Here is a 16,607-nt window from a genome sequence, read left to right as displayed (position 1 = left end):
TGGAAAACGACATCATCAACCCCAAAGCAATGAAACCATCACATGTGAGCCCATTCCACGTAGTCAAGTGAGACAGAGGACAGAGTCCTGTTCCCTAGACCTCTACATAGGGCATGCATCTCTACTCATCACAACTGATCCTGGATTGTACGCACAATTTAATGATGTCTTTATTGTTACTCTCAAAGCCTCCATAAACACATACTGCCTTGTGAGTATTTATTACATTTTCAAAAGGTGATAAAGACCCACTACCATTCTAATATCTGAGTTCTCAGTAAATCCTCCACCTGGAGGTTACCTTTCCTTTGCGTACGTAACACCACTCTCCCCAGCCCCTAATCCATCCACAAAGGTCACTGGACTATCTTCAATCAGTTTGACAAAACTTGCATCAGGTAGATTTCGTGTCATGTTACTTTTGTTAATAAAAATAGAACTTCATTAAGCCTTGGTACCAAAATACCAAAGGAGAGGCACAATTCTGTGACATCCCCCATGTGGCAAGTTTGCTCTGAGAAATTTCAGTTCATTTTCAGTGGGAAAATAGAAAACATGAACATTTCAAACTATAGTCTCACTGAGAATCCCATCATGGTATTAATTCGTATAGCGAAGGCTTTCCACCTGTGCTTTGTGCCTTATGCATAATTCAAGAAGTTAAAGGATCTCTTTTCCTGTTTTTAGACCTTCTTACCTATCTCATACTTATCTCCTTCACCTGCCATCTGGGCCTGCTCTGAGTTTTTTGTAACATGCCATCAGGGGGAGAGGGACACAAAGGAGTTTGCATGTCAGCTTGGATCTCCAGTGTACTAAAACAGAGAAAATAACAAGGAATACTCCTGTATTTTTCACTTGTGAAATTACCATGTTACGACACCGGGAGCCTTAAAAGTGGAATAACCAATGAAATGTCTTCTGTGGTGATTTTTGACATTGTCATTATTCTGGGCATGATTTTCTTTACCACCACTGGGAAAAACTTAACTATTTTCCAATCTTTTCTAGAGTATACTTTTAAAAATCTGATCATTTAATTTCTCTAAAATTATCTCACTATCTAAAATACAAAATCGTTAGAAACATTTGTAGAAAATAACAGAGAGAAACAATCTGAGTCTATATTTAAACTAAAAGTTCCACTGCCCTGTGAAAGTTTATTTTTATCTGAGCTAAAAATATGTTTATGGTTTTTGTATCTCTTATTATGTGTCACAATTACAAGGTTTCTGTTCTCTAATTTTCTATTGTGAAACTATTTTTACCAAAAAATCAAAGGAACATGAGTTCAGATATTCTAAGTACCTCTTTTATTTCTTTCCTTAGAGCTGCTATCTGTCCAACCCCAAGGAGTCATACCCCTAAAATACTGTAATCTGTTGACCTCTTCAGAAAACCACTCCTACTAACTCAAAGCTCCCAAAGGAGGAAAGAAAACTCCATGTAACTTAAATCTAAATATTTATCTTGTGGGGCACCTGGGTGGTTCAGTTGATCAAGCGTCCGGTTTGGCTCAGGTCATGATCTCACGGTTCGTGGGTTTGAGCCCCGCATCGGACTCTGTGCTGACAGCTAGCTCAGAGCCTGGAGCCTGCTTCAGATTCTGTATCTCCCTTGCTCTCTGACCTTCCCCCACTTGCACTGTCTCTCTCTGTATCTCAAAAATAAATTTTAAAAAAACAAAAAATTTTTAAATAAATATTTATCTTCTATTTACCAATGTTTAGAAGGTTTTAAAAAGATTATTGACTGGCTCTGCACTAAGCTCTCACTGAACATCTATCTCTGGCTGCCCCATTTTATTCTCCTTTCGGTGGCTCTCGAAGCTTAAATTTGGAAAGATACTATAATAGTTGCCTCCATTTGAAGAAATCTTGCTACAGAAAAAAGAAAATTTTTCTTGGACACTACATCCTAGGAGGATTATTTTTCTTCTGTGTTAAAAATGTTCCAACGCAGTCTAGATATACTCTATGAATTCTAAATAGCCCAACAATGAATTTAAATTTTTTGTCAATAATGAAGTAAGTTTTAACAGGAGATTCCACCTTAACAATGAAAAGCATGGGTTCTGTCATTTGCTATTCTTATGTAGTTAAATGCAATCAGTATAGATAAAACTGAACTAGAAAATCCTGAACTTCAGGATATGACGGTATGTCAACAACTAGAATTCAACTAATATTTGTTGACCAGATGACTTACAGTATTAAGTGTCCATATTATGTACAAGCATTGTGATGGATATTCAAAAGGCTCTCTAAGGGTCATGTGAGCCAACATATTAAACCAGACTTGACAGTTTACAAATCTGAACAAATACCAAATGTATTGAGCATTGACTGGCAAGCCATAGGCTAAGGACTCTTCCTTTGAAGAGATCACAGACCAGGGCTTGGCCAATTATTGCCCACTGGCCAAATCCGGCTCCCACCTGGTTTTGGAGCTAGTTTCTCTGGAACACAGCCATGGTCATTTGTGTTTGTATTTTCCATGGGTGTTCTGATGCTATAGCAGCAGAGTTGGGTAGTTGCAACAGAGACCATATGGTCTGCAAAGCCTATGATGCATATTATCGGGCCCCTTATCATAAACGTTTGTTGACTCCTTCCCTGTATCATCGATATAGCTAAAAAATGTCCTCTCCAGCCTGCATTAGAACATGTGCTATCTCAGACATAACATGAGAGATTTAAACAATGCAAGCTACCAGACTCTGTTGATTTCCCAGTTTACATCCCAGGCTCCAGTCATGCCTCCACCATGCCATAAATACCAGGTCCATCGACAATAGACAATCTACACAGAATAGGCCTGATCTGACTGCATTATTTAAAGGCCTGACCAATAATGCCCAACCCACTTGCTCTTCTGCAAAATGACAATTTTACCTCTCAACTAAGAGGTGGAGTCTATTTTCCCTGCTTGAATTTGGCTGCTCTTGACCATTCCAATGCAGCAAAGTGACATTCTGGGCCTTCTGAGTCAAGACTGGTCTGGGTCTGTTAGGACACACTCTCAAGACAATCCGTCTTCGACCCCAGGAGTTGTGCTGTGAAAACCTATGGCACATGGGAAGGTGCCTCAAGGATGAAGGTAACTCCAGCTGGGATCCCAGTGTCGTCAACAGGCGGAACGGGTGACCCATCTTGAAAGTCCAGCTAGCCATAGCCTCAGCTGTCTGTGCAAATGAAGTACCACTGGGCTAACGTCCACCCAAGTTTCTGAGCAAGAATCACCTGGCTGAGCCACATCCACCCACTGCAGGTAATCAGTAATCAGTTACTGTCTTGAGCCACTAAGTTTCAGGGTGGTTTTGTAGGAAGCAATGGAAAATTTGGAAGAGCGGCTGAAAGCATCTCCTAGTTAAGAGCCCTCTGTTTGTTATCTTTTCACTTATAAATACCATTAGTGTTCCTACCAGGAGGTCTTATTCTTAGCATGTATACAGGGGGATTTGACTGATGCATCTCCTTCATTTCCTAGGAAAAGGGGAAAAAATAGATTGCAAGACTACTGTTAACTGTTTCCTTTCCAACATTTTCTTATTAATTGGAGGCTGATTTTTAGGAAGACACGAGTGAGTTACGCTAGTGAGCAAAATCTCTAAAGCTAGTGAAGTTCCACAGCCCTTCTTTAGATCTTAACAATTTATATTGACCTTATTCTGTGTATTCTGTTTCAGAGGTTACACGCATTTGGCTTTGTAGCTCATGAAATTGACCCTGTTGTTGAATATAGAAACATCTGTGTCTAGACACATTTTCAGTTACTTGGCAACTACCCGCTGAACATTCACAGCAATGTAAGGAGGATGCATTTGAATTAAGCTCTGACCATGCAATTGTTAGTTCGCCATACCGAGGCAAAACACCTCTCATAGCTGCCAACCTTAAGTCATCATAATGGGCAGTAAAAACTATGGGCCAGGCATGCTTGGTCCAATGAAGCACCAGACAGCAAGCATACTCATGGGACACTGGCATTAACAGAACAGGATGCAATAAGAAGCAGTGACAGTGACAAAGCCTGTGCACCTCTGCAGATCGCAGCCTCCCGCTGCTCTTCTTACAGTCACAGGTAGACCGAGACAGACTAAGAGAAACACACCCACGATGTACCACAAAGCGTGTGCCTGGCTTTCACTTGGTGGAGGGGTGGAGCCTGTGGCAAGGAAGGAGGCAAGAGGACTGAGGTGACTCAGGAACAAAAGCCCCCAAAATGAACCAGCTCCCCTTGCACCATCCTGAAAGTCACTTCCTCCAAGAAGCATTCCCAGACACCCCTCCCAGTGACTAGAATGAACTCTTCTCTCCATATCTCCATCGGACCCTGTGCACACTTCAACCCCGAGATCTATAAATAAAAGCCATCTCTCTGGGCCTCCTACCCCTATCTACCTACCCAGAATGTAAGCCCCTCGAAGGACAAGTTTGGGTCTAACATGTGTCTGTAAACCCCAGTGCCTAGTACAACCCCTGGCACAAAGCAGGCTCTCAAATGAAAGAGTGAGCAATTCATAAAATATTTGGGGATCCATTAAGCAATACTTTGAAAGGCAAAGACTGCGTATGTGAGAAAGGCTATGCAAGGCATGAATAATGCTTTAGCACAAGATAGAACTATTTCTCAACAAAGATAAGTCCTTCTGATTAGGACTTCTGTCATTAAGGTCTTTTTTTGTGCAAAGGACAAGGACATTGTTATTTGCCTCATAATTAGTCTTGTTATTAGCACAAAGATAATAGAAACAATATTGACCTTATATCACTCAAAATTTGAAGGGCATGTAAATGTATTTCAATGAGATTTGGCAAGGATATTATAAATAAGACAAGTGATTACTTTATCCTAATTTTCGGTAATTTTATCTCCAAACAATTCTATGTATATAAACTCACAAATCCTTCAAAATACAACCTCATAAGAGGATCATGAGATTTTTTTTTGAATTTTTTCAGTACATTACAAATATTTTGATTCTTCCAAGAGACAAATACCATTAATCCTATTATACATACAAAGCAATAGAGAAATCATGTGCTCACTACCACAGGAGTTAGGATAAATTTGATATAGAATTAGAAACAGTTATGCTTCCTAGAATCAAATGATTTCAAACAATACTCCATTTTCCTCACTTTAAGTCTGGGAAAAAAAAGCATAAAACACTATCAGATATGAATCTATTCTATATTCTATATTGATATTGGTTTAGGGTAAATGGTTTGTCACTTCTATGGTTTTGCTCATTACTTACTGCTGTCTGACAGCAAAGGACACCCCGATTTACAGGGCTGAATACAGAAAAATCCGCAATTAGAGAGAGTTGATAGCTGCAGGGTATACTACATGCCTCCAGCCCAAATGCTTGGGCCTTCAGACCACCCCTGGATGTTCGAGATCTTTGGTGCCTTTTCTCACAAGGGAAAATGAAGCTTAAACATTACCACTTTCTGGGTATGTGAGGGAGACAGGCTCCGGTTACATGTTTTATAGATATTATTTTATCTAATCCTCATAGCAACCCCAATGGGTTCTGCTATTGCCTCTATTTCATAAGAAACAACTGAGGCAAAGAGAAATGCAAGGACTCCCTCAAGCCATGCAGTGAGTACGCGGTGCTGGCAGGCTTGGCGTGTGCACTGCTAACCACTAGCCGGTGGGCTCCACGTGCTGGAGCTGGTTACAGTCACTGCTCAGTTAGGAAGACTGCTCTTCACTGATTCACTGTGAGTCCCCTGCCTCTCTGGGAAGTATATTCCATGTGGCTTCGAAACTCGATTCCTGACAGCAGAATGGCTGAGTGTTCAGCTCGTACAGGGTGCCTCATTTTCCCTGTGACCATCTTCAACTTGGATTCCAGATTCTCATCAGTGGTGTTTCTGCCTTGTCCTTGTCCCCAGTTCCCTTCATATCCCCCTACTGATTGCCCCCCTTACTATGGCCAGAAACCTTAGCTTCCCCTCTTTGGATATTTGCTAACAACTCTCCAGCACTTCATGCTCTGGCTTCCGAGGAACCAACTGGGTCCAAACCTACCTTTCAGAGCCACATCATGGTGTGCTGAGGAGAGCAGCTCACGAGCCTGGACTACAGAATGCACGTCTTGACTCACATACGCACTCTATGTGAACCACCATCAATTCTACTGCTGTCGTTACCTATTGCTGTGTAACAAACCATTGAAAACCTAATGGCTTTAAACAACAATAATTATTTCTTTGGCCGACGAATCTGCAATCTGGGCCAGACCTGGCAGAGAAAGTTCGTCTCCGCTCCACACAGCACCGACAGGGGTGGCTCAAGAGCAGACAGAAGGGTCTGTGTTCAAGATTGTCCTTTCATATGATGGGCCAGCTGGTGCTGGCTGCTGGCTGAGGGCTCAGGGTGGCGGCGCTGTGTCCCTCCAGGAGGACCTGTGCGTGTGGCCTGGGCTTCTTTACAGCACGGTGGTTGGCCTCCAAGAACAGACATCCCCAGAGAGAGCCAGGCAGAAGCACTGGCACATCTTTTGACCTACTTACTCGTATGTGACAGAAATGTCACATGGCGTAACTTCTATTTCGTGCTATTAGTTGAGGCAGTCTCAAAGGTCTAACCAGGTTGACTGCACCTTTTTATGGGGAATTTGGCAAGGTTCCAGGAGAGTACATTGAGAGGAAATGTAGTTACAGCATTTTAGCAAATAGAGCCCTCCACATCCACCTTTCCAGACTTGCCCATCACAACACTCCTCAGCCCCCTTTTCCAACAGAACCACTGTTCTCCTGGTCAGTGTTCTCACCTGGGGGTAATTTCTCCCCCCAGGAAACATGCAGGAAAGCCTGGGGACATTTTTCACTGCCATAGCTGGGGGCTGAGGGTTATTAGCACCTAATGGGCAGAAGTTCAGGGAGCTGCTAAACATCCTCTGCCATACTTGACAATTCCCCGCAAGGAAGAATTATCCAGTCCAAAATGTCAATAGTCTCAAAGTTGAAAAACCCTGCCTCAGATTAAGAATGATTTGATTATTCCTCTTTTACTCCAAACTGCACTATGCTTTTTGTGAATGATCTCCAACTACAAAATGGTTGTGAGTACGCTCTTTGTGGTAATGTTTCTGCGTATCTGTTGGATATTCTGAAGATGCTGAGATTATATTGTTGCTTTAGTGTCAAATCCATTACATTCAATTACTGTGTTGAATTATGGGTACTTTATCTCAGTCAGGAAAAGAGATGAGCCAATCTTCTAGAATCAATGAATGCAGCATGAATGGCTATCCAAATACTGGCCATTTCCTCTCAGAACAAAATGAGGCAAAAGCCACACAGGGGGCATGGGAAATGCTGCATCGTTTCTTTTTTTTTTTTTAATTTTTTTTAATACTTTATTTATTATTTTTGATACAGAGAGAGACAGAGCATGAGAGGGGGAAGGGCAGAGAGAGAAGGAGACACAGAACCGGAAGCAGGCTCCAGGCTCTGAGCTAGCTTTCAGCACAGAGCCCGATGCGGGGCTCGAACCCACGAACGTGAGATCTGACCTGAGCCGAAGTCGGAGGCTTAGCCGACTGAGCCACCCAGGCGCCCCGCTGCATCGTTTCTTTTACTGCTCACTTAACTCTTCCTGGCAACCCCACATCGAAGTTTCTGGGCACCAAACAGTAAGTCACAGCAAATATCCAGCCTTGGCTGAGAATTCCTGTGACTTCACCTTCTTCCTTTTGGTTCCAAAAAGTTGTCCCCCCATTGACTTCTCTTTCCCATGTAGCCCCACTGGTATTTGTTAACCAAGTTTCTGGAACATAACTTGGGACTGATGAGGCAGTCCCAGAAATGGGTTCTCTGGTTCTCAGCTGCACACGTCATGGGCACTTATCTGAAGCACTGACCCCACAGGCCACGCAGGTTCTCAGGGGCCCACAGCTTATCTATCTGACCAAACAGGCAGAAGGTTCCTACACAGGAGCTCAGGGGGTTACTTCGTTATTGACACAAACTGCCAAAAAAATGTCCCATACATAATCAGAACAGGGAACAATTCAAAGCCACCTACACTTGACTTGGAATACGTGATGATGTTATAAAATAGTTTATATTCTTCATTATGTTTACATGAATCCAATAATTAAATTTCAATTTCTTTCCTAGAGCAGACACTCTTTGGGTTGTGGACCTGCAAGCATGAACGGAAAATAGAATTTAGAAGAAAGAGAAAATATCTAAATACTCTTTACCCCAGATCATCTGTCAAGTTGCTAATAATCATGCTACAAAGAGTTGGCATTGCCTATAAATAAATGAGTGCTCCCAGAGTTTTATAGCCCCTCCAGTCAGAAACCCTTGAAAGCATGTAGGAAGCTCAACCACTTAAATAAAGGGAAGCAGTTTTGTATGTATAATGCTTAAGAGCTGAAAGCCAATACCAGTTCTTTTCATTTACTGTTTGACTTAAGAAAAGCTTCTGATACTTCTGAGCCAGTGTCTTGGGATGATATTTATAAAGACCTGTCACTATAATACCACTAAATTCTGGGTAAATTGAAAAAAAACTTTTTAGTACATTACTTCATTCCCAAGAAAGTAAGAAAAATTCCCCATTGTCAAATAAAATAATAATAATAGTAGTAGTAGTAAAGGGGCCATCAACAGAAACTGAGCGATAGATAAGTCACCAGCAATCGCTAAGTCTGGAGTTGTGCTTAGGGTAAAGGTCAACATCCCAGGCCAGGGGCTGGGGGGCTGGGCCACACAAGGCTGGGAGCTGGACCTGAGACTTTGGAAGTAAGCCAAAAGTGTCTACACCATTAGTCAAAGGTTGGGCTCCAAATATTCATTAGCAAAGGAAACCCAGCAGAAACCTGACCTGTCTCCACAGAGGTTCTAAGTGAAGAACAACTAATAAAGATAATAACAATAATCTCCCCGAGAGCTGAAAACATCCTTTCACTTGTGTGTGGAATATGGTTAAAAGCTAAAGATCTAAAAATATAGCCTAATCAGGTAGAAAAACAACACAACAAAATAAATCCAAAGACACAGATGATATATACACATACATAAACACACACATTCTTCATGAGTAGGGACAGTTCGAAGTTCATTTAAAAAGAACAGTATGGACTCTGGAATCAAACTATTCAGATTCAAGTTCTAAATTTGCTATTTGCTACCTGCGTCACCTTATGTGAGTTAAAAAAAAAAAAAAAACCTTGTGTATCCTTTACTTTCACCATCTGTAAATGGAATAATGATACTGTCTACCTCATGGGCTCTTGGTGAGGATTAAATAAACAGATCTGAAACTCTGAGACCTGACACGGTAAATACTGTACAAGTCCAATTTTAATGTTGCCATTTGCTTCCATAACACATTGTACCACAGATGTAGACAGCATCTCGGGACAAGAAGAGATATCATCATTCACATATAATGTGGCTGCCTTTGCAGATCATTCAAAAAATATGTGATAATTTATTAGAATTATGATTAATATATGAGTATAGAATATAAATGTATTATAATTGCAAGGGGTTACCATAATGGCTAACTATAATCATCATATAAAAGGCATTGCTAATAGATAGAAAATGCAATGCTGCAATGTACAACATATATTAGTTATGACCAAGTTCAGTCTAACTCAGAAGTGCAGTTCTACCATGATAGATTATTTTACCTATATGAATTATAAATATTTATGTTTATAAGGTGTCACATTTGGGAAACAGGTCTTAGATAATTGTGGAAATTTATCAAATATCTGGAGTTAATGATGGCACATAATTTTATTATTGTTAATCACCTCAAAATGAAATTAAATTAACTCAGTCGATTCTTCTTTTCTTTGCTACCATTAAACTGAAATAACATCTTGGTCTGTTTTCTTCCCACTGCAGCTTCATAGAAGGGCATGAATCACATAAACATGCCTCATCTACTTTCTAAATCTATGCTTCATGTTTGCTCTCCACTACCAGGTAACACAGCCTCCTCAGTGTAGACAACTTGACTCCCCAAGGTTGTTTCCACACCATAAATTAACTTATTTCTTCAACTATAAAACTACTAATGTACTTCTAGAATCATAACCCAAAAGATATTAAAGATTGCATTCTTCAAAATTCAAAAATGACATAAAATAAAGACCATCCACAGACAAATAATGATAGCGTCCCATGAACTAAGGTCTGTGATTAATCTGCATTTGTACTATTAAGAATAGACATTTTAATTAGACCATAAAAATAAGCTAAAACCACAGAAACAAGTATACAAAAACATTCTGTATGGTTGATTTAATCAAAAGTAATTTTTTAAAAAGTTTTTAAAGTGGATCTACGAACCTCCTTGGTAAATATGTCTGCTATTTAAGGCAAAACTCGTTCTATTTGGTATCACTGATGTTGATTACATGGTTGTTATTATTATTAACAAAGGACTTTCAACATTTTCGTCCTTATTTGAAATCTTCAGTTCTAAACTATTGGCCTATATTATTCCATATATAATGAAGTCATCATCAAGTCCTGAGATTAATGGATAGTTTTCGTACTGAGAGTGTCATTTCAAGTTTTACCACTTACAGACTTACTGTAAAACACGGAATTTTTGAGGTCCTTGAAAATCATTAAGAGATTCTAGAACAGTAGTAAAATTACACCCATATTAACAGTCTGACGCCTGCACACTTGCATAGCTTGCCCTCTCTACATACTTAAAAAACAAAAAGTAAAATATAAGCCAAAATACAATTTCTAATAAATAAATCCAAATGCTAGTTATCAGAATGGACACAGTGTTTGCCTCTCAGTGGCCATCCTACGACAGGACTTTATGAATATAATAACATTAGTGTTATCCCATGCCTCATTTCTTTATTTTTTTTTATTTTTTTAATGTTTGTTTATTTTGGACACAGAGAGAGACAGCATAAGCAGGGTAAAGGCAGAGAGAGGGAGACACAGAATCCAAAGGAGGCTCCAGGCTCTGAGCTGTCAGCACAGAGCCCAATGCGGGGCTCGAACCCATGAACATGAGATCATGACCTGAGCTAAAGCCAGACGCTCAACCGACTGAACCACCCAGGCGCCCCTCCCTTGCCTCATTTCAAATTGCCACACAGTACAAAACAGTTTTGGCAACATGAATGTTTGTTCACTTAGCATGCATATTAGTAATTTGTATTTATCCATATCATTCAGATCAGCTTTAAAATGTCAATATATTAATAAAACAATTGTAGGTTGATTTGAAGAAGATCTCATAGAAAAAGCTAATCTCAGGAGACTTAAAGAGAAAACTGAGAACTATTATGCAAAATTGGTTTCTTAAAAAAGGATAATTAATAGAACTTAATCATTTGGAAAATGATGATTTCACCCATATATTTAAATTATCGAAGGTGAAAAGCATTTGGGGCTAAAGTTACATATCTTAGTGTCTTTATAAATCAAACCATGATATAATGTCTGTTCCTATATTCATTTTAAATATTTTTGAATCAATAGTTTAAACGCAATAAGAATATACTAAAAATTGTACAAGGCAGGTAATCTTGAAACAGAAATAGATCATTTCAGATGATTAGAAGATGAGAAGTGGGAACAACATTTACCATTTGCTTCCTCTTGTATTTTAGGATGATGATCTATTTGCATGTCTGCAAAAATAAAAGTGAAGTACAGTTAATAATAGATTTGTCTGATGATACTATAAGTGGGAAAAAAGGATGGGCGACTTAACTCTTTAATGGTAGCAAATTCTTAGGTTGATTTTTAACTTACAGTAGGGCATATAATGTTGCCAAGACACATCTTTACGTGTGTTTTGGTTTTCACTGTGAGAAGTAACTATAAATCTGATACAAAAGGTGAACCATCAAAAGGGATATTCTAGGGACAACTGAGGAATGTTCCATGACATCTAGCTGCATCAAGGTCATCTTGTAATAGTCCATGGTGTGTGTGTGTGTGTGTGTGTGTGTGTGTGTATGTGTATAGATAGGCTCTATCTATATGTGTATCTATAGATATATCACATCTTCTTTATTCCTTCATCAGTGATGGACACTTGGGCTAGTCCCAGAAAGAGAGAGAGAAGCAAACCAAGAAAAAGACTCTTAACTAGAGAGAACAAAGTGATGCTTATGAGGGGAGGTGGGGGGAAGGGCTGAATGGGGGGTGGTGGTTAAAGAGAGTACATGTGCTGAGCACTGAGTGTTGTGTGTAAGTGATGAATCACTGAGTTCTAGTCCTGAAAGCAATATTACACTGTATATTAACTGACTGGAATTTAAATAAAAACTTAAAAAAAATCATCTTGTATTTTCTTCTACTGAAGATTTTGTTAATCCTCACCTTGACGATAGAGTTCAATTTCTGAATGAATTATGCCCTGAGACATAAAGGGAAGCCATCTGAGGAAAAGAAAGAAAAAAGAGAGAAGTAAAGAAGAAAGAAAATTAATTTGTCCTCAATTTTTACAATAAGCTCAATTCTATACTAATTTTGAACCTTAAAAGATAACTATAAAAATTGCTTTTTATAAAGTCAAACAATCTAATCCAGTCGGTACGCTTGACTGTGGTTAAGAATGATATCGTAACTGCAGCTAGAGGAATAGAACACATAAATTGCTAATCTGGTAAACCTGGTAACTGATAAACCCTCCAGGTTTATTAGTGCTCAGTCAGCTCAGTCACAACCCTCGTAAATGCCCCTGGGGCTCCGGCAGAGAACTGCCCTCCCCCCACCCCCCGAATGCCGTAATGAAGGCAAGAGCTAGTCTAACACTGAGCCTGAACCTAGGCTAGGCTAGAAAGTGTGGCCTGCCCACTGGCACAGAAAAAACAAATTTCCTCATTTTAATACACCCTCTATGGAGATCTCTATCTAGCTTTCACATGACTTGCTTTAATATCTTTTCCTCAGCATCTCAAAACATAACGATATTACCTTAAAACTTGATGAAAATATCACCACTTTGGAAAATGTGCTTATGCTAAGTAATAGCTTATCCTGGCAACTTCCCTCTAAATCAGCCAAACCTCTGTGTCAGAAGCTCCATGTCATAGAAAAAGCCAAGGCTAAACTCACAAAACCAACGTTATCATTTTCTGGCTTTGTGATATTACCCTCTTACAGCTTCATCTCCCTGACTAAATTACCTGTCTCACAGAGCTGCTGTGAGGCTGAAGTTAACAGTCACGTAAACATACTTTATGGACTATTAAGTGGTACATAAATGTTACCATTATATCACAATAACCCAGTGATTCTTGTCTCACATTCAAACACACTTCCACTCCTTCCACCCATCCGTCTATTCAACAAATGTCTAGAAAGTGCCTTCTGTGTGCCAGGCCCTTTGTAAGTACGGGGGACATGGGAAGAACAAGAGGGCAGCCTGAGCGGAAGGAGGTTCAGTGTGGAATAGACATGTAGAGGTATCTACTTACAGGGAGTTGTAGGTGGATGTACAGAAATACAGAGATTGTAGGAACAAAGAGGAGGCTGACCAAGCCTGAATGGCAAGAATGGGGAAGGACAAAGGAATGAAGAACAGACCAAGAGGCAATACTTGATCCGAAAGGTGGAGGGTAAGGAGGTGTCTGACAGGCAAACCAGAGACTGGGAAGGGCATTGCGGGAGAGAAAACAGCATTGGGAAAGGTACACAGACAAGGTTCCACAAGGCGGAAGCACAGGAGGCTGCTGGGAAGGACGGGGGTGGGGGGGGAGGGGACCCTGTGTTAAGGTCATCAAAGGGGAGGTCTCTGGAGCTGCGAGTGTCAAGTGATTCAGAGATGGGGCTGCAGGACTCCTCCACCACACTGGTCTTGAAATCAGTACATGATATGAACCGCTGGGGTGTAAATGTGGACCGTGTTCTACTCAGCTCATCTCTCCATTTCTCAAAAGCTTTGAGAGATCCCATTTCCTTCTGACCGCTCTCACTCAGTGTTCTTTCTTTCCCTTTTCTGAAATCTAAGAACATGTGTAACTTACTTTATGCATTTGTTTAGCCCCTGATTATGCAAATTTGCTTTCTTTTGGTTTATGCATCTTGTCTGTGTAGCAAAACTGCTGTCTCCACAGTTTCCTTTTTATACCAGAACAAGAGGGTCAGCTTTATGTATAAGAACATAGGCTTTCATACAAGGTCAGACTGCCTGGTGCCACACTGCTTAGTGACTGATTAGCGTTCTTCATTTCTTTATGCCTCGATTTCCTCATTTGTAAACTATAGATAATAATAGCACCTACATAATAGGGATGCAAGATTAGATATACATAAATTTATCATGGTATCTGATGTGTGACAAATGGCCAATAAATATCTGTTACTCTGTATCTTCTCACTGCCAAATGCAGTACTTTGTACTTAGTTGGTGTTATAGCAAAATTATTCGGGGTGATTACCGTGATTCTGCTTTGCAAATATGCTATAAAGAAGTAGGCATGAACAGAAGTCCTGTTTGTACCAGAAGTCCTGCGTCTCATCCTGGGGCAGATAGGGACACCTGACCCATGCTTAGTCCATCAGTCTTAATATTTTCACACAAGAGATACAGAAGCCATTATCAGATGGCACTGCCAAAGAGGCTTCACAAGACTTCTATGTTAAGGCCAGGAGGTATTTGGAACCCAAGCCAAAGACAGGAGAGAAAAGCCTGTGTACAGTGAGAAGAAGCTGGTGTACAGCGAGAAGAATAAAGATGTTCAATGAAGAGACCCTGGGGAAATGCAGAAAGGGACTGGCCCTCTGATGACTTTCTAATTTATAACCTTTAGCTTTACTCCTGATTTATGGCTTCCATGAGAGCCGCCCTTAAAGCTGCCCTCTGTAAAATTAACGTTAGTAGATCCCTCATCCTTGCAACCAAACCAGGGGGGACCGACTGAAACTGTGAAGGTCATACTCGCATCTTGTCTTTTGTTGAGTCCCTGCATGGAAGGTCCCTAGTATGGTTTCTTTCTTTCTTTTCTTTTTTTTTTTTTTAACTAGGCTAAAGCAAGGTTGTGGCCCTGAAAGCTACCAAGACTTTTGAGTATTGGAAACCCACTAAAATAATTCCCTCCAGCTTGCTCCCGGTTCAGATTTCTTAACCTGAAACCAGCAAGATGATTAACTCCTCATTCCCACCAGTCACCATAATTTCTGTAAATTCTTCAAAAAATTGGTTTATAGTGTCATTAGATATTTACTCATGAGCTCTTTCTAATTAATTGAACAAGATAAATCCTAGTTGCCGTGGATGATAGTTCTGTGCAGGACACACAGTTTCTTCTGTATGTATGATGCCTCTACCTAGCTGCCTAGACCTGTGTCCACACCCATCCCTCAATTTCTATCCCAGAATGAGCCACAAAAGAAACTGAGAGAATTAACCAAGCAAGACTGGTTGTTGAGGATTGTGAACCATGTTTTTGCATTCAGATGTGAAAGCTCCCCCAATCCAGTGAACAGATGAAAATATTGGAGCAGAATGGCTTGAGAGGGGCATGATGATATTAAAGGGATGGAACCAAAAGGGAGCATGAGGAGCCTGCGCGGCCAAGAGCACCACACACGTTATGCAGCCACCAGCAGAAGCATGCTTAAATACCCCCAGACCACCAGGGGCTCCCCTTTCCCCGGGCTAGCTAGGGAATACAAACACAGAAAGAAAAAATTTTTCTCTAGTCTTTTAAGGTTAATGTAGAAGACCATGGAATATGTGTAAGTGATGTCGCCCTCAAATACATGGGCTATTTCTTGGTGGGGTAGGGGGATAAAAAGGTGACATAGATTAGATTTTGTCTGAGATATATTTTCGACATGGCAACCACTGATCACAGTGAAAATGGCAGAAGAAATACTAAATGGTTGGAAGAAGGTTCTACGTCTCCACCCCCATCCTGATAAATGAGCAAGACTCATCCCTGCGCCTCATTCTGTCAGTTTCCCACCATCACTGCTTGTCACTTCTATACTGAGGAATGGCTCAAACTGACAAAAGGAGCCCAGAAATCTGCAGCAGCACAAATACACGCTCAGAATAGCAAGAAATGATGAATAGTGGCCTCTTTCAGGGAAAAAAATCAGTAAAGTCAAGTGATTGCTCACTGTCTCATGATAATTTTTATTTTCTCCCTATAAAAACAGTATTTTACATTTCTGTATTTTATCAAAATTTCACTGTTCTTTCTTATTGATCATTTCCCCTATTTCCCATAAAAGGAAAATAAAACTCTTAGTACCTAAGCTGAATTATTTTCAAAATAAACAAATACATGAACAATTTTTACTGGCACGCCAGAGGGTGTTACAGAGGAACTCATGTAAAAGTCAGGAGACCTCTAATGTTTCTTCCACTGCTTTTCATTAGTCCTCCCTCCCTTCCTGCCATTCCTTTTTCTCTCCCTCCTTCTCTGTTCCTTCCTTCCTTCCTTCCTTCCTTCCTTCCTTCCTTCCTTCTTTCCTTCCTTCCTTCCTTCCTTCCTTCCTTCTTTCCTTCCTTCCTTCCTTCCTTCTTTCCTTCCTTCCTTCTTTCCTTCCTTCCTTCCTTCTTTCCTTCCTTCCTTTCTTCCTTCCTTCCTTCCTTCCTTCCTTCCTTCCTTCCTTCCTTCCTTC

General features: G+C 40.4%; 1 protein-coding gene across 1 annotated transcript in view; it reads right to left on the bottom strand.

Annotated features, from left to right (window-relative positions):
• Positions 1 to 16,607, bottom strand: part of LOC115279135 (lipoxygenase homology domain-containing protein 1-like) — a 138,699-nt gene that overhangs the window by 69,100 nt on the left and 52,992 nt on the right. The window contains exons 8-9 of the mRNA XM_029923679.1: positions 12,351 to 12,409; positions 11,609 to 11,653 (exon numbers count right to left, since the gene is read on the bottom strand). Coding sequence (XP_029779539.1) covers positions 11,609 to 11,653; positions 12,351 to 12,409 — 104 coding nt within the window. The remainder of the gene's footprint in view (positions 1 to 11,608; positions 11,654 to 12,350; positions 12,410 to 16,607) is intronic.

Source organism: Suricata suricatta, chromosome 15, assembly GCF_006229205.1.
Source record: "Suricata suricatta isolate VVHF042 chromosome 15, meerkat_22Aug2017_6uvM2_HiC, whole genome shotgun sequence".
Lineage (NCBI taxonomy): Eukaryota > Metazoa > Chordata > Mammalia > Carnivora > Herpestidae > Suricata > Suricata suricatta.
This window is presented reverse-complemented; position numbering and strand designations above follow the sequence as displayed.